The sequence below is a fragment of the Lolium rigidum genome, chromosome 1, assembly GCF_022539505.1.
Source record: "Lolium rigidum isolate FL_2022 chromosome 1, APGP_CSIRO_Lrig_0.1, whole genome shotgun sequence".
NCBI lineage: Eukaryota > Viridiplantae > Streptophyta > Magnoliopsida > Poales > Poaceae > Lolium > Lolium rigidum.
In genome coordinates, this window is record NC_061508.1 from 249,061,697 (window position 1) to 249,086,201 (window position 24,505).

Sequence of the window (24,505 nt, forward strand, 5' to 3'; positions counted from 1 at the left end):
AAGCATTCGTTCCCAAAAATCAAAATTCGCTCATTAAAAAAGTTCAAAAAAATATATGCAAATGTTCAACTCAGCAGTTGAACTATTAACAATAAGATACAACGCTTGGCACGTTTTACATCACCGAAATGAATCGGAGTGGGGCTCCATGCCGAGGCGAGGTCTTTTTGGGCGGTAGAGGTGCCTCGACATCCCTCTGCACGTTTAAGCTGGACGACGGTCGGCTCGGAGCGGCCTGCACGATCGAGTGGAGTCCTCGAGATCAGATCGGCGCGATCTGCCGCCGACGATGTCACCATATGACAATCCGGTCGGTACGGGCAAATAGAGCGCGGCGAGGAAGGACGATGGAAACGGGCGAAGAGACAGGCGACGCGAGTGGCGATGGCCGGACGCCGCGCCGGTCGGGCGTCCCCGGCGTCGACCGTCGGGATCTCGGCCCCGCTGCGCCGCCCGGCGTGTCGTCCGCGGCCCCGGGCTCCGCTCCCCTGACTGGTAAGTTCTGGTCCCTCTCTCGCTTCCGCTGTGGAGGAGGGTGAGGTGGCTCCTGCCTCGGAAGGCTCGGAGGGGAGGCGTCGGATCCCGACCAAGAAGCTCTCCGTTGCGGCCGGCCGGCCGCCGCCACCCTCGAGGATTTCATCCGGCGGGCTCAGGAGCTCGGGGGCTCCCTGCAGTCTGCGCGGCGTTCGTCCTTCGCCCCGGGCGGCAAAGGATCGCGCTTTCGGGGCTCGGCCCCGGCGGCGCCGCCGCGGTTCCAGGGCTCGGGTCGGAGGCTGCGGTGCAGTTCTGCCACCGCGTCTTCTGGTCTGGTTGGCACTGCCATCCCGCCGGACTCGTCAGGGCCTCTGGACTGGCCTCCCCTGGTCCATGGTGGCAGCTGCTCTGTCCCTGGCCCGCGGCCTGGGGGCGGCGCACAGGTTTGGGACTCGCCGGCCTTGCATCCATCCGGGGTCGCCGCGCAAGGTGAGGCCTCGCCGCCGGCAACGCCTCCGACGACCGACGGTGGCCCGCGCCGGCTGGATCTGGGAGATCCTCTATTTTCGAATCTGGTGGGCCCAGGCGACGGCGTGTGGGAGGGGCCCGCGGCCGAGGCGCGGGACGCTGACTGGGTCGTCTCCACGCCGACGGGCCTTGAAGGCGGGTCCATCCTCCACTTGGGATGTGAGGTGGCCTCGGCCTTTCCCCCTGGCCCACGGCCTGGCCTTGCGGCCCAGTGCCTCGGCCCAGCCCGCTGGCGCCGTTTTCGTTGGCTTTGGATGCCCAAAGGCAGCTCTGATCCCGCATTAGGGTTTCGTGCTAGATCGACAGAAGTTAGAGAACGCCTCTCCGACCCAACCGCGTCACCGCCTCCTCCGCCCAACCCCTGCTCCGCCGCGGCTCATCCGCTCCTACGCGGCGACGGTCATGGCGGGCGGCTACGATGATGGAAGGAAGCGGCGCTTCGAGGAGGGTGGACGACGCGATGGTGAGGCGTTTGGCGGTGGCGGCGGCCGCCGCAACGATGGTTTTCGCCAAGATGGTGGCGGCGCTGGTCGCCGCGACGGCGGGGGGCGCCAAGATGGTGGTGGCCGCCACGACGGCGGTGGTCGCCAGGATGGTGGTGGTCGCCAGGATGGTGGTCGACAGGATGGGGGTCGCCAAGATGGCGCTGGCCGCCAGGATGGGGGCGGCAGGTTCGACGGGGGCGGTCGCGTCGACGGTGGCGGCTCCTTCCGCTCCTACGACGGCGCTCCTCTCGATGTCGGCGGCTCCCGGTTCCAAGACGAGGATCTCCCCTACCGCGACCAAGAGCGAGGCCGGGGCTTCGACTACGGGCCCCCGCCTCCGTGGTGGGAGGAACAGCGCCGGAGGGATGAGGCGCTTGCCAACCGTCGCATGGACGGGGCGCCGGCAAGGGGCGGCGAGCGCTCTGGTGCTGCTGGTCAGGGCGACCGCGCTGGGCAGGGCCAACGTGCCCAACACAAGAACAAGGCCAAGAAGCCCCAGGGCGAGGGCGGCCAGCAACAGGCTAAAGGGAAAGCCAAGCAAAACCCGCCGCCCCGGACAGGGGCTCCGGCGGCGGGGGAATGTTTCAAGTGTGGAAGGGAAGGACACTATCAGTCGGATTGCACCTTCGACCCCCTCTGCGTCGTTTGTAGCGGCGAAGGACACTCTTCGGCCAACTGCCCGTCGAGGGGGAAGGGGCTCCGTCTCTAGACCATGGGTCATGCCATCACTGGCGGAGGGTTCTACAACATTGATGTCGAACCGCTCCGCGCGGGGCTGGGCAATGGGGAAGTCTTTGCTGCCATCATCAAGTTCAACTCGACGCCCCTGACCGAGACGCAGCTCTCTGATGAACTGAAGCATCTTGTCGACGATCTTTGGGACTGGCAAGTGCAGCGGCTCTCCGACTCTGAGTTCTCCGTGGTTTTCCCTACTAGGCAGACCATGCGTTTGAGCACCGGGAGCGGGAAGCTCCACCTCCCCCTCAGCAAGACTGACACTGAGATCCGCGAGGCCTTCCTTGCACCTAAACCGAGCTTGGTTCTCCCCTCCACTTGGGTGCGCTTGACAGGGGTCCCGGAGGATCTCATGACCAGGGACCGGCTCATGGCAGGGTTTACCATGATTGGGAGGCCGATTGATGTTGACGAACTTTCTATCCAGAAACGCGACAGGGAGCCTATCCGTATGCGCTTCCATTGCCGCTTTCCTGATCGCATCAAGGGCTCCGTGCAGGTTTTCGTGAATGGCGAGGGGTACATGGTGGGGGTCCAAGCGGAAGCTCCTCCTCGTGGTACTCCGGGTGGTGGCTCAGGGGGGCCTCCACCGCCACCCAATGACATCCTTGACGATGAAGACTCCGATGACATCCCGTCGGATAGCGAGTGGAACAAGCACCGCCGCAGCCAGGATAAGCACAAGGACGCGGCCAAGGACAAGGGAGGTGCCTCGGGGCCTTCCTCTTCCTCCCACCAGGTGGCGGCGCTCGGCATGCTGGGGCTGCCTACCGCCCCCCCTCGCCCCTCATCGCCCCGGGCTGAACCAATATGGCTCCAACCTGATCGCTGCCCCGGATGCCCCCACCCTCTCCCTCCTCGAGCCAGCCGGGGGCAAGCTGCTCGTGCATCTTGTTCGGGCGGGCGTGGAAGGGTCCACCCCGCTTGAGGACATCTCCATGGACTCCGCCGACCCCGACTCGCAGCTCACCGACCCGGCGCCCTCGTGGGTTGATGACAGCCAGCAGGCAGAGGGTCCGCCTGCCAAGCTGGCCAGGCTCTCGCCGGCCAAGGGCATGACCGCTGGGGAGGATGTGGAGGTGCTGGACGCCTCGGATGATGACGATCTGCCGCGGCCTGGGGAGGACGCCGCCCGCAAGAACCTGCTTCAAGAGTTGTCTCAAGCTACCCCGCTGGTGCAAGCTCGCCGCTCCAAGGCCGTCTACTCCAAGCGGGCGACTCCCTCGTCGGCGGTGAGGAAGAGCGCGCGGTCCCAGGGCGTGGCGGCCGGCACTTCGGCCCTCGTCCGTGCGCAACGGCTCACGGCGGAGAAGAATCTGGAGGGCAAGACCTGCACCGACACCGCCACGAACAAAGGTAATGACTTCGCAATCCTAGACCTGCTCCCTGATGATCATCTTTCCTCGGTTGTGCGAGATAGCTGCTTAGTTTTCTCTCCTACGTTGGGCTGCCCGGGGAGGCCTTGTCCATCATAAGGGCAAAGAAAAGGTTCAAGCTGCTGCGGCGGAGACCTCTCGCCGTCTTGAGCGAGGAAGCCGCTGCTGCTAAGGCGGTGGCAGCAGCTGCGCTTCGGTTGAAGCTCCTAGGGCGGAGCTTGCCGTCGCTGCTGCTAATGCTCCTAGGGTGGAGCGTGTCGAGGGCGACGAGCTTCCCAGGGTGGAGCGCGCCGAGGGCGAGGAGCCACCCACGGGTGGGGTCGGGCCGCCTGGTGAGCTGGGCGACCCTGGAGCCGGGGCCCAGGCTCCCGTTTCCGTGGATCCCGCGTCTCCTCCTCCGCGGAGCCGCCCTAAGCATTCGTGTGTTAAGGTCCCTGCTCTTGCTGTCTCCAAGAGACAGTACAAGAAACGAGCCGCCAAATGAGAGCCCTCATCTACAACATTCGGGGGTTTGGGGCACAAGGGCGTCGCTCCCAACTCCGCGACTACATGCAACGCGACAACATTGACATTCTAGGTCTCCAAGAGACGGTCCGACAAGATTTCTCGGACTCGGAACCTGGAGCCTGGAATGCGGTGGTCAATTCTGCTTAGGCCGGCTGCCGGCCACAGGGCAATCCGGGGGGATGCTCCTAGGGTTCAGAGATGTCTGCTTCGAGGTAGGGACCTGGAGGAAGGGGAGGTTCTTCATTAGCGCCGACCTCTTCCATCGCAGCCGGAAGGTCAAGTGGACCTTCATCCTTGTCTATGGCCCGGCTGATCACTCCAGAACGAGGGAGTTCTTGGAGGAGCTTTCTTCCAGGTGGCGAGCTGTAGGCTCCCTCTCGTAATTGGGGGTGATTTCAATCTCATTCGTGGGCCGGGGGACAAGAGTAATGACAATATCAATTGGCCAAGGGTGCGCCAATTTAACGATGTCATTGCGAATCTCTCGCCTTAGGGAGCTCCACGGGGCTCGGGTCCGGGTTCACTGGACCAACAAGCAGCTCTCGCCCATCCGCTCGGTCTTGGACAGGGTTTTCGTCTCCACCTCTTGGGAGACGCTATTCCCTCCGTGCTCTCGACGGCGGTCACTCGAGTGGGTTCCGACCATAACCCCCTCCTCCTCGACGACGGCGAAGAAGGGATTCGTCGGCCGGCGAGGTTCTTCTTCCAATCTTGGTGGCTGAGGGTAGCCGGCTTCGAACGAGATGGTCAAGGATAAGCTAATCCTCTGCATTCAGGAGAGGGGCCCTCATAGATGCAGCATTGACCTCTGGCAGTGTATCGCGAGGTGCCTCCGCCAACACCTCCGCGGGTGGGGAGCCAATTTGGGCAAACTGAAGAGGGAGGCAAGGGATAACCTCCTCTCACAGCTCAAGGAGTTGGACGGTCTGGCTGATTCCTCCGCCCTCGACGAGGAAGGCTGGGCTCTCCGTTATTTCCTTGAGGATCAGCTTGTCCACCTGGACGGCGTAGAGGAAGAATGCGGAGGCAGCGCAGCGGACTCCAATGGACTCTCAAAGGAGACTCTTGCACGGCCTTCTTCCACGCCTTCGCCAACGGTAGGCGCGAGGAAGTGCCTCATCCCTCGCCTTGTTGACCGATGACGGGGAGATCTCGGAACAGCCCGAGTTAATGAGGCATGTCTACCAATTCTATCAGGGGCTTATGGGCGCTGCTGGGGAGGAAAGGGCTTTCTCCCTAGCCCGGGACCTACGGCCTCCTGCCCAGAGGATTTCAGAAGAGGAGAACAGGAGTTTGGAACTTACTTTCACTCCGGATGAGCTGGACGAGGTGCTCGCGGGCATGAAGCCGGACTCAGCACCGGGGCCTGATGGGTTGCCGGTCCTCTTCTTCAAGAAATTCTGGGACATACTGAAAGGCCCCATTCTCCAGATCCTTAATGATTTCGCCCTAGGGAGGGTCAACATTGCTCGTCTTAACTTTGGAGTCATCTCTCTTATCCCGAAAGTTCAAGGAGCAGACACCATCAAGCAGTTTAGGCCTATTGCTCTTATCAACGTTATTTTTAAATTCATTGCCAAGGCTTACGCTACCCGACTCGCCCCCCTTGCGCATAGGACCATTGACCGCAGCCAATCGGCCTTCATCAAAGGGAGGTGCCTGCACGAGGGTGTGCTCGCCCTCCACGAGATCGCCCATGAGTTGAGGGTTAAGAAACTCAAGGGCCTACTCCTCAAGCTTGACTTCGAGAAAGCCTTTGATCGAGTCAGCTGGGATTTCCTTCGTGAAGTTCTGCTGAGAAAGGGCTTCTCCCCCATGATTGTTCATCGGCTTATGCAGCTGGTCTCGGGTGGCCATACTGCGGTCAACGTGAACGGGGTTATTGGGGAGAACTTCCGGAACGCTCGGGGTGTGAGACAAGGGGACCCTCTCTCCCCGATCCTGTTCGACTTCATGGTGGATTCCCTGGCGGCTATCATCGCCAAGCCACCAGCTACGGGCATCTCAAGGGTGTGGTGCCTCACCTAATCCACAGGGGGATAACCCATCTTCAATATGCGGATGACACCTTGATTCTGATCGAACCTTCTGATGCCGGGTTGGCCAATCTTAAGTTCCTGCTGCTCTGCTTTGAGAACATGTCAGGCCTTAAGATCAACTTCGCTAAGAGCGAAGCCGTCGTGACTGGGGTTGACGATCTGGAGCGTCAAAGAGTGGCTGACGCTCTTAACTGCAGGCTGGGGAGCCTGCCGTTTCACTACCTCGGCCTTCCTGTCAGCGACCGCCCCCTCTCGGTGGCTGACTGGAACTTCCTTACTGAGAAGGTTGGCCACAGGGTAGAGCCCTGGCAAGGTCTTTTCCTTGCTGCCGCTGGTAGGCTGGAGCTCACCAACTCTTGCCTTTCCAGCCTACCGCTCTTTGCTATGGGTCTTTACTTGCTGCATGACACGACCCACGCTGTAATGGACAAACACCGCTCCCGCTTCTTTTGGGAAGGAGCGGGTCCCAGCGAAGTACCACATGGTGGACTGGGCCACGGTGTGCAAACCTCGGGCGTTTGGAGGATTGGGGATCCTCAACACCAAGTTCATGAACATCGCCCTCATGTTGAAATGGATTTGGAAGATCTATCAAAACGAGGAAGGCCTATGGGCAGACCTTCTTCGGGCCAAGTACCTGGGGGACCACGACCTTTTCTCCCCGGCAGTTCCCACCAAAGGATCACAGTTCTGGAACGCCATCCAGAAGATCAAATGGTACTTCAAGTTGGGAGCGAAGCACCGGGTTCGCGATGGGCGGAGGACCTACTTCGGCTGGATTGGTGGACGGGCACGGGGCCCCTTCGCTTTACCTTCCCTCGTCTTTTCGCATGCTGCGACAACCATTTTGCGACCGTGGAAGGGGTTAGGTCCAATGATGGCTGGACGATTCGCTTCAGGCGCTCCTTTGGCCTTGCTGAGAGGGTCGAGTGGGACAACCTCTGTAGGGTCTTCGACCTATCGCCTGCCGCCGAGGGCGCAGATGTGGTTAGATGGGCTCTGGAGCCTTCCGGAGAGTACTCCACCTCCTCGATGTACTCCAAACTGTCCCGGGGCGGGACGATTACGCACTTCAAGGATATTTGGCGCACTAGGGTACCTCCAAAAATCCGAGTCTTCCTCTGGCAGCTAGTCCGGGGGAGGCTCCCCTCCGGGGATCAACTTGTCAAGCGGCACGGGCCATCGAACGGGCGATGTGCCTTATGTGGTGAATGGGAAACTTGTGACCACATTTTCTTCACTTGCCACATGGCCGTCTTCATGTGGGCAGGAATCAGGGAGCTCCTCTCCTGCTCATGGAACCCAGCAGGGGCTGCGGACTTTGTCGCCATTGCCAACGGCCTGTCGGGTAGACTCCGTAGGATAGCTTGGTTTACTTTCGCTGCGCAATGTTGGGCGCTCTGGAACATTCGCAACAAGCTAGCCATCGAGGGCTCTCTCATCTCCAGCCCGGCTGACGCCATCTTCAAAATGTCTATCTACATGCAGAGCTGGAGGGTACTGGTCAGACGGAGGGACCGACCACTGTTGGACGCGGCGCTGGACGAGCTTAGGAGGCTACATGCGCGGATTCGGGATGAAGGACGCGGACGCCGTTGACGTCTTCATGCCGCTCTTCGTTCTTTAGTCTCCTTGCATCTTTGTGCTTGTATCTTTGTGCTTGTATTAGGCACCAGACTTGGCGTATTTGTACTATGTTATCAGCACTTTGAGGTACCAGTTTGTGGTGTGAGTTGTATCGCTACTATGTGGTTGCCGTGATGGCTTTATATATAAAGCCGGGCCTAGGGCCTTCCGTTTAAAAAAAATCGGAGTGGAATCTAACAGCATGCGAATGGCATCCCACTACACCACAACACGATAAAGAGATCGAGCTGCATACAAATATGTATGCGCGCGCGTATTATACTTCACACACAGAAAAAATAGATGCAAATATTCATCAAATGAAGTAGCTGCAGTACTGCTATTGCATGTTACAGTTGGACCGGAACAAAATCCAGCTATAAAAAGCTCACGAATGGCATCCCAGACACCACAACTCAAGACAGAGATAGAGCTGCATAGACACCCTAGGTACATACAAGAACTGGCTGCCTCGGTCACCATGTCTGCAACTGCATTCGTGAGCTCTCCAGCAAAAGAGAAGGGTGCCACCGACGACATCGCCGTCGACCTCTACCCATTCATCCGCGAGTACAAGGGCGGCCACGTCGAGCGTTTCCTCCATAGCCCATTCGTGCCGGCGTCGGAGGACGCGGCGGCCAACCGTGGGGTGGCAACTATAGAATTGTATGGCGGAAACGATGGGCTCGTTGGAGCCATCGGGTACGTGTTATATTGGGTTGGAAACGCCCCAACCGTGGCTTACAAGACTTATACGTAGAGGGGTAGGATACTATCCTATACCCAATACATATACATGTTACAATGTCTAACACTCCCCCTTAATCTAAACCTTGAGTGAGGTCGAGATTAGTTCTAAAAGCATCTAAAAGTTTTACAGGGAGAGCTTTTGTAAAGCCATCAGCAAGTTGATCTTTGCTTGAAATAAACCTAACATCAAGCATCTTATTTGTAACTCTTTCTCGAACAAAGTGAAAATCTATCTCAATATGCTTTGTCCTAGCATGAAAAACTGGATTAGCAGACAAATATGTAGCTCCTAAATTATCACACCATAGACATGGTCTTTGCCTCAGTTTTATACCAAGCTCCTTAAGTAGAGCCTCAACCCATATCAACTCAGTTGTAGCATCAGCAATTGCCTTGTATTCAGCTTCAGTGCTTGACCGTGACACTGTGGCTTGTTTCCTAGCACTCCATGAGATGAGATTTGGTCCAACAAATACAGCAAAGCCTCCAGTGGATTTTCTATCATCAGGACAACCTGCCCATTCTGCATCTGAAAAAGCACTTAGTAATAGTGAAGATGACCTTCTAAATGTAAGACCAACCTTCAGAGTTCCTCTGATATATCTCAGAATCCTTTTCACAGCTGACCAATGAGAGATAGTAGGAGCATGCAAAAACTGACAGACCTTGTTTACTGAGAAGGATATATCAGGTCTTGTCAGTGTCAGATATTGTAGAGCACCTACAATGCTCCTATACTGTGTACTATCCTCAGGTCCAAGAGGATCTCCTTGAACAAGTGATAAAGTTTCACTGGAGGACAAAGGTGTAGGCGCAGTAGTACATTGAAGCATACCAACCTTAGTAAGTATATCAGCAGCATATTTTTCTTGAGTGAGCCGAAGACCATCATAAGTCTGCTTTACCTCAATGCCCAAAAAGAAGTGAAGAGGTCCCAAATCCTTAAGGGCAGAATCGTCTCTGAGATCATGAAGAAGTGCACCAATAGCCTTATCTGAGGAGCTTGTCACAATGATGTCATCCACATAAATTAGCACATATATGATAGTGCCAGACTTGTTAAAGAGAAACAATGATGTATCAGCTTTGGAAGGAACAAAACCAAGACTGTATAACTTGTTGCTTAACCTTGAAAACCATGCACGAGGAGCCTGCTTCAAACCATAAAGGGCCTTATCAAGCTTGCATATGAAGTGTGGAGTTTGAGAATTTTCAAAACCTGGAGGTTGTTTCATGTAGACCTCCTCTTCCAGAACGCCATGTAAAAACGCGTTCTTGACATCTAGCTGCCGCAAACTCCAGCCACGGGAAACGACAACGGTTAGAACAAGTCTAATAGTTGCTGCTTTGACCACTGGACTGAAAGTATCCTCATAATCAATGCCATATCTTTGTTTGAATCCTTTTGCAACCAAACGAGCTTTATACCTATCAACAGTGCCATCAGCATTTTTCTTGACACGATATACCCATTTGCAATCTATGAGATTACGAGTAGAACTAGGAGGAACGAGATGCCATGTCTTGTTCTCCATCAGAGCATTATATTCTTCTTGCATGGCTTGACTCCAGCGAGTATCATCAAGTGCTTCAGCAAGATTGCTAGGTTCACCTGTGGAAGTCAACATACCATATCGAATGGTGCCATCAGTATATTTCTTAGGTTGTTTTATACCTTTTTGTAATCGAGTCGTCATCCTTGGCACCGGAGGTGGTGGAGGTGGTGGAGGTGGTGTTGGTGTGGATGAAGAATCCTCCTCATGCTCCTCACCCGAGCCACCATCGACATCATGATCAGATGACGAAAGTGGCGACAAGGAGCGTTGTCGCTGTCGGGGTCCTGAAGTGGGGGACGTGGAGCGATGTCGCTGCAGTCGTGGACGATTTGTGGGGGACGCGGAGCGTGAACGACGCCCAGGCGACAGACTGCGACGTGGAGACACCGGGTTGGTGCGGAGCGGGGAGAAGCTCCCGCCCGTAGCCACGCCCTGTGCAGCGCCGGCACGTGGCGTGCGTGGACGCGACACAGAAGGCTGCGCAGGCGCGGACTCGGAGGCCGACGCGAGAGAATCAGCTCCGGGATCGACGTCCCCCAGGTCGACAGCAGTATCAACATGGGATCGGCTGCCAGTTTTGGCATTTTCTGCCACTTGGCAGTGCTCTTCCTCATCATTTCCTGAGACATTTTCTGCAGTATCTTTTTCTGTATCATTTCCTGCATCATCTTGAGCATCTGGAGTAACATTTTCTGGAACAAAAACATTAGGCACAACAGGCAATGGCATATAGTCATCAATATTTGCATCCCCATGATGTGATGATGTATTTGTGGGCAAGAGAAGGATGTCTTTTTGAAGACGCCGTCCAGCGTTGGGATTGAGAGCAGCAAAGGGAAAAACGCTCTCATCGAATACCACGTCACGGGAAATATAAACACGTCCAGTAGAAGGATCAAGACACTTGACACCTTTGTGGTGAGGACTGTATCCTAAGAACACACACCGAACCGACCGAAACGACAGCTTTCGTTTGTTGTAGGGGCGCAAGTTTGGCCAGCAAGCACAGCCAAAAATGCGAAGAGACTCATAGTTGGGTGTGGCTCCAAGAAGACGCTCTGTGGGTGTATCAAAATTTATGACTTTGCTGGGAAGAAGATTAATGAGGAATGTGGCTGTAAGGAAGGCTTCATCCCAAAATTTTAGAGGCATGGATGCATGAGCAAGCAAAGCAAGGCCAACCTCCACTATATGACGGTGTTTGCGCTCAGCAGACCCATTTTGCTGATGAGCATGGGGACATGAGACATGATGTGTGATACCAGCTTTTTGAAAGAAACCGTGGAGTTTTTCATATTCACCTCCCCAGTAGGTTTGCATAGTAACAATTTTTCTATTAAATTTTCGCTCAACAAGTTGCTGAAAATTAAGGAAAACTTGATAAACATCAGAGCGCTTCTTAAGAAGATATATCCATGTGAATTTGCTAAAATCATCAATAAAACTGACATAATATTCATGCTTGCCAACAGAAACAGGTGCAGGACCCCATACATCAGAAAACACTTGTTCCAAAGGAACAGTGGATACACTGGTAGACACAGGATATGGCAACTGATGACTCTTGGCTAACTTACAAGAATTACAAATATAGGGGTTTATTTCAGGTGTATGAAGAAGTTTATGTTTCCTAATGATCTGCTGAACTACAAAAGAAGATGGATGCCCAAGACGACTGTGCCATGTAGAAGATGGCAACTTTATTGTACTGCAAACTTGCTTGAAAGATGACCCGGTAGAGAAAGGCACTAGCGGGTAGAGACCATCTTGACAGGGACCTTTAAACAGAATTCTTCTTGTGGCCAGATCCTTTATCAAAAAGAAAAAAGGATGGTACTCAATAAAGACATGATTATCAAGTGTAAGCTTATGAACAGACAGCAGATTTTTAGATGCACTAGGAACATGAAGGATATTTTTAAGATGCAGAGAATGATTAGGGGTATGCAAAATTGAATGACCAATATGACTGATTTTCATACCATTGCCGTCTGCAGTGTGCACACGGTCATGTCCCTTGTACTTGTCGTGAGTGGTGAGCTTGTCCAGCGCGCCCGTGATGTGGTCAGTGGCGCCTGTGTCGGAGTACCAGTTGGTGTCGATGCCATAGGCTGCAGCATGGGCAGCCTTATCATGACGGTCACCATCATCATCAGAGTCATCATTCCCATAACGCCACCAGCAGTCACTGGCAGGATGGCCGTATATCGTGCAGATTTGACAACGGACATCAACAAAGGGGGTGGGGGCACGATCTGGCCGTCCCTTGCCTCCTCCATCACGGCGCCTATCATCACGGCGCTTATCATCACGACGGGGCTCGTCACGGCGTCTGTCATCACGACGCCAGTCATCGCGGCGCCTATCATCACGGCGCCTATCATCGTCGCGGCGCCTGTCATCGCGGCGCGGCTCGTCACGACGCCGATCATCGCGGCGTCGATCATCACGGCGTGGCTCATCGCGACGCCTGTCATCATCACGGCGCCTGGTATCATCGTAGCGAATGTCCTGAACAGGGACTGAACTACTGCGAGGACGATTGCTGAGATTTGCCGAAGAAACAAAAGGAGTATCAACATCATCACTGTCAGCCAGCAGAGATTGACGCATATCAAAGGCGCTGATCTGGTTCATCACGTCATCAAGGGTAATGCCGGATGTATGATCCACCCTATCAACTAGCGAGTTGTAAGCACCACCAAGACCAGCTGTAACGTAGCCTATCATCTCTTCATCATCAATAGTTTTCCCCGCAACAGCAAGTTCAGATCGAAAACCTGTCATCTTGGAGAGATACTGTTCAGCAGTCATCTCCTTCTTCTTTGTGTTGTTGAGGGCGGAACGCAGATGGGAAACTTTTGCCTTAGAGGCGCTAGCAAACATCTTGGAAATAGTTGCCCATGTATCAGCAGTGGAGGTTTTGTCGAGGACGTGTGCTAGGATGTCCGGCGAAAGTGAATCATTGATCCACCCTTGAACAAACTGATCCCGAGCAGCCCAAGTTGCATAGTCAGGATTTGGTATTGTGATCTTCTTCCCATCTGAATCAGTGGCCTCTAGGGTTTTGTCCGGGGCGGCGTCAGAGCCATCAAGGAGGCCAAACGCAAGAGCACACCGAAGGCGCGGAAACACCAGGGCCTTCCAGAACAGCATGTTGTCGCGCTTGAGCTTCAGCGACGGCGACGGTCCCAGGCTGGTGGCGAGTGACGCCATTGACGAGGACGAAGACATAGCTCGACAGGGGCTACTGAGATCGTGGCGATGTTACGTCGTGTCGTCGGTGCGGCGGCGGTCCAAGGAGAACGGCGGCGGCAGATCGTGGTCGTCGTGTCGTGTCGTGGATGCGGCGGCGGCCCGAAGAGGACGGCGGCGGCAGATCGTGGTCGTGGTCTTTGGCGGCGGCCCGGAGTGGACGGCGGCAGTTGTATCTGCGACGGCGGCCCGGAGAGGATGGCGGCGGCAGGGGTCGTGATCTTGTTCTTGGTTGTAGAAGCGGCGTGCGGCGGCGGCCCGAGGTGGACGGCGGCGGCAGGCGGCGGCGGCGGCTAGGTCACGGAGAGGACCCGCTCTGATACCATATAGAATTGTATGGCGGAAACGATGGGCTCGTTGGAGCCATCGGGTACGTGTTATATTGGGTTGGAAACGCCCCAACCGTGGCTTACAAGACTTATACGTAGAGGGGTAGGATACTATCCTATACCCAATACATATACATGTTACAATGTCTAACAGCAACGAAGGATGTCGTCATCGACAAAAGGACTGGCGTGTCCGCACGCCTGTTTCTCGCCTCCCGTGCCGCCGCCGCGGCCGGCGAGAGGCTACCGGTCATCGTGTACATCCACGGCGGATCCTTCTGCACGGAGAGCGCGTTCTGCCGGACGTACAACAACTACGCCAAGTCTCTGGCCGCTCACACCGGGGCGCTCGTCGTGTCCGTGGAGTACCGTCTAGCGCCAGAGCATCCCATACCCGCGGCCTACGACGACGCATGGGCCGCGTTACAGTGGGTGGCTTCCCTCTCCGATCCCTGGCTCGCCGACTACGCCGACCCTGAGCGTACGTTCCTCGCCGGCGACAGCGCCGGCGGTAATATCGCCTACCACACCGCGGTGCGCGCCAGCCGCGACGGCCGCCTCATGGACATCGAGGGGCTCGTCATGGTGCACCCGTACTTCTGGGGGTCCGAGCGGCTGGCCTCCGAGACCGTCCGGGAGGACTGTGTCGCCATGTTTCCACCTGACCTGGTGGACAGGCTCTGGCCGTTCGTGACGGCTGGCCACGCCGGCAACGACGACCCCCGGATCAATCCCCCTGCGGAGGAGGTCGCGTCGCTGACATGCCGGCGCATGCTGGTAGCCGTCGCCGAGAAAGACAGCATGCGGGACCGTGGCCGCCAGTTGGCAGCCCACATGCACGACTGCGCGTGGTCCGGTGACGACGTGACGCTGGTGGAGTCGGAGGGCGGCGAGGACCATGGCTTCCACCTGTACAACCCGCTGCGTGCGACCAGCAAGAAGCTCATGGAGAGCATAGTGCAGTTCGTGAATCAGCGCAGCGCCTTGCCGCTGCCGGCCGCTATGCTCCCGGAGCTGCACGAGCTGCATGGATACGGGGGTAAGAAGACATCAGAAGAAGGTGAGACTGATGACTGTGATCAGCTAACCCTAAGCGTGCCTGCTAGACCATACATTGACATATTTGGATATGGGATGGCCATGAAAAATTGGAGTGGCAGGAAATCTATGGCAAGTGGTTGTTTACAAATTGGACTGGGAAAAACATTCAACACTAGATATGGGCTATCTTTGGGCGGAGTGAGGCCTAACAAGACAAACAGACTCTCATTACCAGCAGCAGCTCCAGGGAGTTCAATCATCAAGAACTTTTTCTAGTGGATGAAAGTCCACAATATGAAGTGTTGGCTGATGACTGTGCAAATGTGTGATTCGGGTCACTGATGATACTTGTTATACCTTTATATATAATACTCCCTCCAGCCATAAATAGACCTCTAAATCTGAATGTATCTATACACGAAATAGCGTCTAGAGATACATCCAAATTTAGATAAATCTAAAACGTCTATTTATAGACAAAGGTAGTAAGTATAATAAGAAAGACAGTAAGTTATCTTTTTTATGTATGACGGAAATACTTATGTACATTCCTCAAAAAAAAAACTTATGTACAGCTTATGTATGATGTACAACTAATGTACTACTATCAGTGTATTAATTTTCATATATATAATTCAGACAATGTATCAGTGTATAGTATCTACTACTTATGAGGATTTCAGACCACTTTAGAAGCTACAAAGTTTTTTTTCTTTTGCCGAGAGATACATAATTGTTCTATTGCAAATTTTCCTAAGAGGCTTAGTATGGAGCCATAATAATATTAAAAAACGTATCAACCAAAAGCCAATAGTTCCATTAATTATTTGAGAAAAAACCTGGTTTACAAAGCATAGTCGCTTCACATGAACGAGGGCATGAACCCTGTAAGCCATTTGAAGTCCTTTTTGAAGCAAACTAAATAATATCTGGATTCCTTATCTGTTTTGTATCCAAATAATGAGAACAGAAATATTTCACCATGTCTCTATTGCTCCTTTTTAAGTTTCAGATCCGTTATACATCAAGACTAGTAAACCGTCACCAAAGTGTACAACAAAAGCACCCATAAAAATGAAAAATAGTTATACGGTATCTGCGAAACAATTTCTACCAATGCTATTCTTTCTAAATGAATGGTTGTCCGTGAAGACATATCTTTTTGTGCTCTATGTCCTCAAGTTTACCAGCCATGTTTCTAGCACATCATGCCCAAAAGGAAAAAATCAAACACCCAGTTTCCAGCCAGATCGAAGAAATTGCAATCAATTAAAATTTTCTTTAACAATCTAGTGTCAAGGTTATTTAAGGAAAAAATCTGCAAACACAGTGCAATATTTAGTATACCGCAGTAAAATTGGAAAGTCGGACAATAAAATCTGCATCAGAAATAATATTGGTGGGTAGTAGATACACAAAGCATATCAAGATAATCGACTTTGGTATCTCATCAGGAGTTACAAAACTTTTAGTTTCCATTGTACATCGCACATTGCACATAGCCCAAATGAACACTAAACAAATGAAATCATATCAGGTTATGGACCCCATGTCAAGAAACAATTTGGTAGATTGTATGTAGACCATTTTGACAAACCAATATACTTTTTTTACTAAGGAGATAAAGCTACAAAGTCACAATGAAATTTTTAGCATATGCACATAATATAATTAGAAGGAAAATTTCTGATGCTATTGGCAACTTGGTGCAGCAGACTTATATGAAACTAGATCAGAACATTTTGAGATGAAGCATTCATGCAAGTGCACATGTACTAAAAAACTAAAATATGGTTAATTTTTCACAGCAAACGGGATGGAAAATATATATATATAATTAATCAACCACTCAATATCTATGTAACTAATGAAGGAACCATGTGAAACAACAATAACAAGCATCCTCTCGCATCACTGCATCTAAATGAAACTCAATTATTTCAAAACCAAACCCTTATTATATTTATGCAAACAAAAACACCTTTGTGCTCCTAGCATGACACGAAATTAAGTTTGGAGTCATTTATTTTGAACATTCATTAAGAAGCGATGAGAAAAATTACTAAAATAAAGAAAATAGGTAATTGCCTACCCAATTCTCATCACAACAACCTAAATTTAGGAATTAGGAATCATGTCATATCAGAGGATTGGTAGGAAATGAGAAACATTACAAAGTAAAGATAAGTGATGATTTGATCAATAAAATCAGTAACTATCACCACACAACAAACAAAGAAAAAAACTTTGTGATTCAGATTTGTTTTTTTGTTTAAAATGATTCATGTATGCTAGAAAATCTAAGAATATCAAGATATCTAATTTGATTTGATCAATAAAATCTATAGATATATATATATCATCACCACACACAACAAACCACATGAAAATTTAGTGACTCGTATATGTTTTCTTTTCAAATTGATTCATATAAGCTGGAAAATCTAAGTGTCTCAACATTTAGAAGTTAAATCCAAAAAAGGCCTAATCTTTGTAGAGGCACCATACTGTTTCCATCATTCTCTTAAGGATAAATGTTATTTGAAATCCATAGATCTTCAAAGAATTCATCCTATTGAATTGGATCTGGGTTTTAGCATGGATGACGTTAGCACTATCTTGAGCCTGAATTAACAATATCTATTATATTATTAAAACAACAACCAACCAACGGTAGAGATTAGCGTGATATATAAGCAAATAATACACAGCGGCTAAGATTAACTTCGTGACGTCGGGCTGGTGTTGGTTGCAATATGCCGCTGGTGTGATTGCAATATGCGGGTAGGCCGTGTCCTAAGCCACCACGTTTGGTACAACGTCAGAAAATTCCCCACGCATCCCCTTATATCCAAACAAACTCTGCTCTTTTTATGCAGATATTTCATCCATATCAATTTTTGGATGCGGTGACATACAATCTCTACCTCCTCAATCAAATAACTAACCATCGTATATAAGGCCTCGCCTCCATAGAGGATCGCGCGGATTAATGGGCGAGCGAACAACCAGCCTCTTCGTATCGGCTTTGCCAGGGACTCATCTCCGGAGCTGGGTCGCCGACGGGTTTCCGCCGGACTCTGTTCCTGAAGGCAACCGGGAAGAGGAGCAGGACCGACGATGGGCGTGAGCACGGCACCAGTGGTGGCGATACGGCGAGCAAGTGCATGCGCGCGGCACGACGTTTTGGCGAAGCACGAGTGCATATGGAGACGACAAAGCTCGATCTGAGATGGAGCGCTAGCGCTTAGAGTTCATGTGCGAGAGCTCCTGGTCCCACAACTCCGTCCTGCGAGTCTACCGCGATATCCTTGCTCGATCAGGGGTCGACACGGAAGAGTTCCCGTTTCGGCCGTGCTGGCCCGGCGTGATCCATTCACATGTACGGCTCTGGTCTTCGTGTATGCAAAGAACGGCCGGGGTAAGGTGTTGCTGGAGTTCTATACCGAGATGGCACCTTCATGGTGGATCTGCTTTTCACGTGCAGGCACATCGATCTGAACTACACCATCAGGGCTCACTTCAGGTCCATGTATGCCGAGAACGGCGTCGCACCCGGACGGTGGACCGTCTAGACCTAGCCAGCAGGCTCGACGATTCCACATACCTGCTCAGCGCGTGCTGGACGCGGAGGTCGTTGAGCATGTGGCGGCCGAGATGGTATGGATGCTGGTGCCGACATATTCGCGTGCGAGGAGTTGCAGAGACTGCCATGCCATGATCAAGATGATTGTCAATGTGTATGTGAGAAACATCATACCGAGGGACTCCAACTGCTTCCATCACCTGACGGACATCATCAGTGCAGGTATATACGAGTATGACACTTCCCGGTTAAAAGATTCTGATTTTATAATGCAGTATGGGACAGAGCGCATATATATTACAAAGCAAGTTAATTAGTACGCATTTGTCTTAGACACAGTCCAAGTTGACGGTGAGCCAAACGCATGCATATCAGTTTTATTATGGATTATATTCTTCCCGAATGCAACATCAGTCAAGATGCGTAGAAGAAGAATTCCGCCACAATTCCAGAGTACTAGAGATAAATCAATGTTACGATTTAAGGATCTGATTTTTCGAGGAATTCATAATAATCTTTGGTTAGTTTAGCGCCAACTATGCTGAATCGCATCTAAATTATATTTTTTTTCAATGCAATCGTGTATACTGCATTTTGTTAGCACTCTAAAATTTCTTTTGCTATATGAGTAGCAAAATTGATTAAAAAAACGCACCATCGATTGAGCAAGTGTACAAATATGTCTAGACCAGTTTGTTTTGGCAGGGACTAATTACTCTCTACCTAAAGGTATTAGACAGTTCATATGGCGATATCAATCTGGTGCGAAGCAATGATGTCTAAAGTCCAGGAGGCAGTTTGGATGGATTGCGATCCAAAGGGGCAAATACAGGTGCGGCGTTTGACGAGAGTACATGATCTGGCAAATACATATATGGGATTGATTATTTTCTTATCACACCGTGAACACAAACAGTGCAGAAATTCAAAGGACCATATGCCGGTGTTTATTAAGAACAAGAAAAGCGAACGCTGGGAACAAACACAGCCTCAAGAATTCAAAAACTCATCTGGGACAGTAAGTACGACACAACATAAGAGCAAGACACAGGATGAAGTAGCGCAAACGGGGCCTATGAGAATTGTTCAAACGGTACATTTCATGAAGTGGATAGAAACATATTATTTCTCCTCATGCATTTGATTCTAGCCTTTCTATGAAAGCAAGCTTATGCAAGAGGCTGTGGGTGCAAGTTAAAAAAGTGGAAGAAAAATTAAAGTTACCATCTCACCTGCACTGTGGAAATCAGACGGATCACACGCAGTCGCAACAGGCAACGAAAAATCTTACATTTTTCCGATACAATTTCCCTATATTATTAACACGGTTCACAATAAGTCAGCATGTTCGCGGCTATATTATTTGTATAGCTAATAGAGGTTCTAGAGATTATCTTGGGGGTTGGATGAATATTTTATTTTTAAATCTTAGTATACTGTATAAGTGTACTTAGGAGCCTATGATAGGTAAAATACACATTAGGTTGAGAAAGAAGCACATTTTCTACAGAAATAAGAAGCAAAACAAGTATGGAAATTGTTTTTTTTTTGAACTCTATAAAATCCATAGATTGGCACACTCACTTCGAATTATATATAATTAGTAGTTGTATTCACTTACTGAAATATTTATAAATATACAAGTTGATAAAAAATACACGAGCATAATCAGAATGATAAAGGCAACGAAGGGAGTGTGAGAGAAATGTTTAAGCCAAAAAAAAATCAATATACACGATAGTAAATCATAAAGCAACTTGGATGAGCAAGTAATAACTCAAAATCAATATGCTTCGACGAACAAAATTAAATGACTAAAATATTTTTAGCCTTCAAGCCATCTTAGATCTAATTATTCTTGAACAATTTCTCAAATAAGGACTACAATATTTTACATGATGTGCAATCAGTAATAACGATTTAAATCGAATAAGCTGTTGAGTGCGTGAATCTGTAAGAAAACATTCCAAACATGATGATTCTTTCAAACTAGCCGCGCAAATGCGCGGGTCACCCGGCTAGTTATATTTAAATAATAAAGGAAGGTAAGATGCTTTGCTGCAAGGGTACATGGCACAGGTAGATGAATAGTAAAACTAGTGGAAGCGTAATCAACACCAGCATGAGATGACAACTATAGTATCATGGTTATTTCACTTTGTATATAGTATTTACCTCAACAAGCAAATGGCACACAAAATTATATGTGATTTCGGTGAATTAAATACCAACATTTCTTCTTGGGATGAAACCAAAGTGTTTTAGCCGGAGCAACAAGTGTAATTTTCTATTGGCAGAAATGCCAGAGGGAATTCAATACCATGGTAGACGTAAGTTTCTTTCTCATTCTTCATCCTCTAAAGGTATGTGTATTGTTACATTAAAATATGCACGATTCGATATGTGCATTCTCCTATCCCAGATAAAGGATTTTTATTGGGGTTCTATTTGTTGTTATCCTTCCAACAAAATTGGTTTCGTCTCTCAATCGGAGTTCAGGAACATCGTGGGATGAGTTTTTAGTTCTCCGAAAAAAATGTATTTTGAGGATAAATGTTATTTGAAATCCATAGTTCTTCAAAGAATTCATCCTATTTAATTGGATTGGGGTTTTAGCATGGATGACGTTAGCACTAACTTGAAGGAAGGTAAGATGCTTTTCTGCAAGGGTACATGACACATGTAGAGGAATAGTAAAGCTAGTGGAAGCGTAATCAACACCAACAACTATAGTGTCATGGTTATTTCACTTTGTATATTGTATTTACCTCAACAAGCATATGGCACACAAAATTATATGTGATTTCGGTGAATTAAATACCAATATTTCCTCTTGGGATGAAACCAAAGTGATTTAGCCGGAGCAACAAGTGTAATTTTCTGTTGGCAGAAATGTCAGAGGGAATTCAATACTAGGGTACATGTAAGTTTCTTTCTCATTCTTCATCATATAAAGGTATGTTTATTGTTACATTAAAATATGCACGATTCGATATGTGCATTCCCCTATCCCAGATAAAGGATTTTTGTTGGGGTTCTATTCATCGTTATCTTTCCAACAAAATTGGTTTCATCCCAATCGGAGTTCGGGAACATCGAGATGAGTTTTTAGTTCTCGGACAAAACATGTCTTAAGGATACTTGTTATTTGAAATGAAACCAATTTACAGAGGCACCATAATGTTCCATCATTCTCTTAAGGATGTGTATTGTTACACTAAAATATTCACGATTCGATATGTGCATTCCCCTATCCCAGATAAAGGGACTGTAACCTATAAAATATCGGTGAGGAAACATACTGGAGCTTAACATCAGCTGCAAACTCAATGGTTTCAAGAATTACATGCTCTAGCCTTTAAGTGTGAATGTCCTACTTCGGGATCAACGGGTGTAATTTTGCGATAACTTGGGTCAAAGTTTAATTTTTCATGTGCCTATGACCTAACCAAACACAAACTATGCAAATAGCAGCCCCCTACTACCTGATTTTCATGGCCTCTCGTGAAACCACGTCATCATTTTTTCTCCCATCCCTCGAGTAGTCGTGCAAGGCATCGCTCCCTCTCTCATCCCCGCAATTTATCAACCTAGACTAGAGAAGCGGCTTTCTTCGTACGTACGTGGGATGAAAGTCCATTGACGGAAAGAGACAATTATGTCTCTCTTTCCAGCCCTCGAGAATCACCAGCCATCCATTTTCATCTCCAACTAATTGTTTTGACCTAAAAACGACTATAAAAATGTTGGAGATATGCCCAAGAGGCAATAATAAAATGTTTATTATAATATATATTTGTGTTTATGATAAATGTTTACATACCATGCTATAATTGTATTAACCGAAACATTGATACATGTGTGTTATGTAAACAACAAGGAGTCCCTAGTAAGCCTCTTGTATAACTAGCTTGTTGATTAATAGATGATCATGGTTTCGTGATCATGAATATTGGATGTTATTAATAACAAGGTTATGTCATTAGATGAATGATATAATGGACACACACCCAAATAAGCGTAGCATGAGATCACGTCATTAAGTTCAACTTGCTATTAGCTTCCGATACATAGTTACCTAGTCCTTCGACCATGAGATCATGTAAATCACTTATACCGGAAGGGTACTTTGATTACATCAAACGCCACGACGTAAATGGGTGGTTATAAAGATGGGATTAAGTATTCGGAAAGTGTGAGTTGAGGCATATGGATCAAGAGTGGGATTTGTCCATCCCGATGACGGATAGATATACTTTGGGCCCTCTCGGTGGAATATCGTCTGATTAGCTTGCAAGCATGTGACTGGTTCACAAGAGATGATATGCCACGGTACGAGTAAAGAGTACTTGTCGGTGACGAGGTTGAACAAGGTATCGTGATACCGATGATCGAACCTCGGACAAGTAAAGTACCGCGTGACAAAGGGAATCGGTATCGTATGTAAATGGTTCAATCAATCACTAAGTTATCGTTGAATATGTGGGAGCCATTATGGATCTCCAGATCCCGCTATTGGTTATTGGTCGGAGAGGAGTCTCGACCATGTCTGCATAGTTCACGAACCGTAGGGTGACACACTTAAGGTTTGATGTCGTTTTAAGTAGATATGGAATATGGAATGGAGTTCGAATGTTGTTCGGAGTCTCGGATAGGATCCGAGACATCACGAGGATGTTCGGAATGGTCCGGAGAATAAGATTCATATATGGGAAGTCATTTTCCGGGGTTCGGAAAAAGTCCGGTGTTTTGACCGGAGCTTCTAGAAGGTTTTGGAAGGACCGGAATAGTGCGGAATATTGTGGAAGGTTCCGGAAGTGTCCGGGACGACTTGGGCTTTCTAAGGAAGTCCGGAGGGTTCCATAATAGGTGTATTCATGTTTTCCTTAAGGGTTAAGAAGTTTCCCTTAAGGCGATGAAGCCCGGTGATCACGTGTATACGTGAGCATGTGCTGCCTGCTCAACACGTGGCTAACGCCATCCATTAATCCGTTAACACGGAGGAAGAGCATGTGGTCACCAGGCTTCTGTCCCCGCTTTTGTCCTCTTCTACCTGTACTTTCCTCCTCATCTCAACTAGTACTGCAGAGCCACGGCCAACTCCTCCCCCAAAAATCCGCCGAAGTTTTTCTCGGAAGTAGAAGCAGGATCACGAAATCCGTGAAGCCACCATGGATGACTCGAGCAAGGCGGACCTCAAATTGATGACCCAATCGAGTCAACGGAGCTGAGGGGGCGGCGGGCCTCCAGATCGAGGACTGTGCATCGCTCTCCCAACGCCACGCCCCTACCTCGCCATCCCAATCGACAACCATGCGCAGTCGGAGCTGAGTTAGTCGGGGCTGCAATCGGATCCGGTCGCGGTCCGCTCGTAGCAGGATATTTGGTCTATTCCGCTTGTGGCCTGGTGGCCAATGAAGATGAGGGACGCCTGAGCTTTTAGCCCGACTGCTGGAGGAGGGACTGGGCGGACTGAGCCCGATTTTTCCCAAATCAAGGATGCATGGTCGCCCATCTCCGATTCCCATCGGTGACGAACAACGATCGTGGTCGGCCGTCGATGCGGCGAGGTGTGGCTGGGCAGTGGCGGCTCGTATCGAGAAAGACGATTTGCAGAGCTCTCCATGGCAGCCCGCGTGAGCAGAAAGGGGCATGTGGAGGAAGACGACGGGAAGAGAGGTGAGGAACATAAGATGCATGAGAACATGGGTGGGGCTACTTTGCCTGTCTCGTTCAGTTCAATAGCCAGAAAGCGCGTACGTGGCCGCGTATCAACCCGGAGGATGGCATTTTCTCTCGGAGGAATGTAGGCATTTTCCTTCACGCCGGTTGGTCGTCGTGAGACACAAAGGGAATCTCAATGTTGATCCAGCGGTGGCTAGGCCGTGCTCACGTATCCCCCTGATCACTAAATTCACTCTCTTAGGTCCTATTGCAAACTTTTAGTAAACCTCACATTGTTGATTCAAAGAACAATGGTTTCAATTAGTACCTAGAATTATCTTTTCTCCGTGAAACTTGAAGTTCAAATCTGTTTGAAAAGTAAGGAGCTGAAAATTTTGTTTTCAGAAATAAGTGAGATATATGTGATATCTAAGACCTTATTGCAAGGTGATAGAATATAATTTGGTGAGACTACATAAACTCATAAGTTTTATGGGAATGTACGAAGGTTGAAGACGCCAGGCGTCCCAATCCTCCAACTAGGTGGGCACAAA

At 49.7% G+C, this 24,505-nt stretch overlaps 1 protein-coding gene across 1 annotated transcript; it reads left to right on the forward strand.

Moving 5' to 3' along the window:
* The first annotated feature begins 8,251 nt into the window (after positions 1 to 8,251).
* Positions 8,252 to 14,977, forward strand: LOC124657305 (probable carboxylesterase 2). The gene is made up of 3 exons (XM_047195880.1): positions 8,252 to 8,414; positions 10,250 to 10,258; positions 13,815 to 14,977. Exons 1-3 carry the CDS (start codon positions 8,252 to 8,254, stop codon positions 14,975 to 14,977), a joined length of 1,335 nt encoding a protein of 444 aa, XP_047051836.1.
* Positions 14,978 to 24,505: the final 9,528 nt, after the last annotated feature.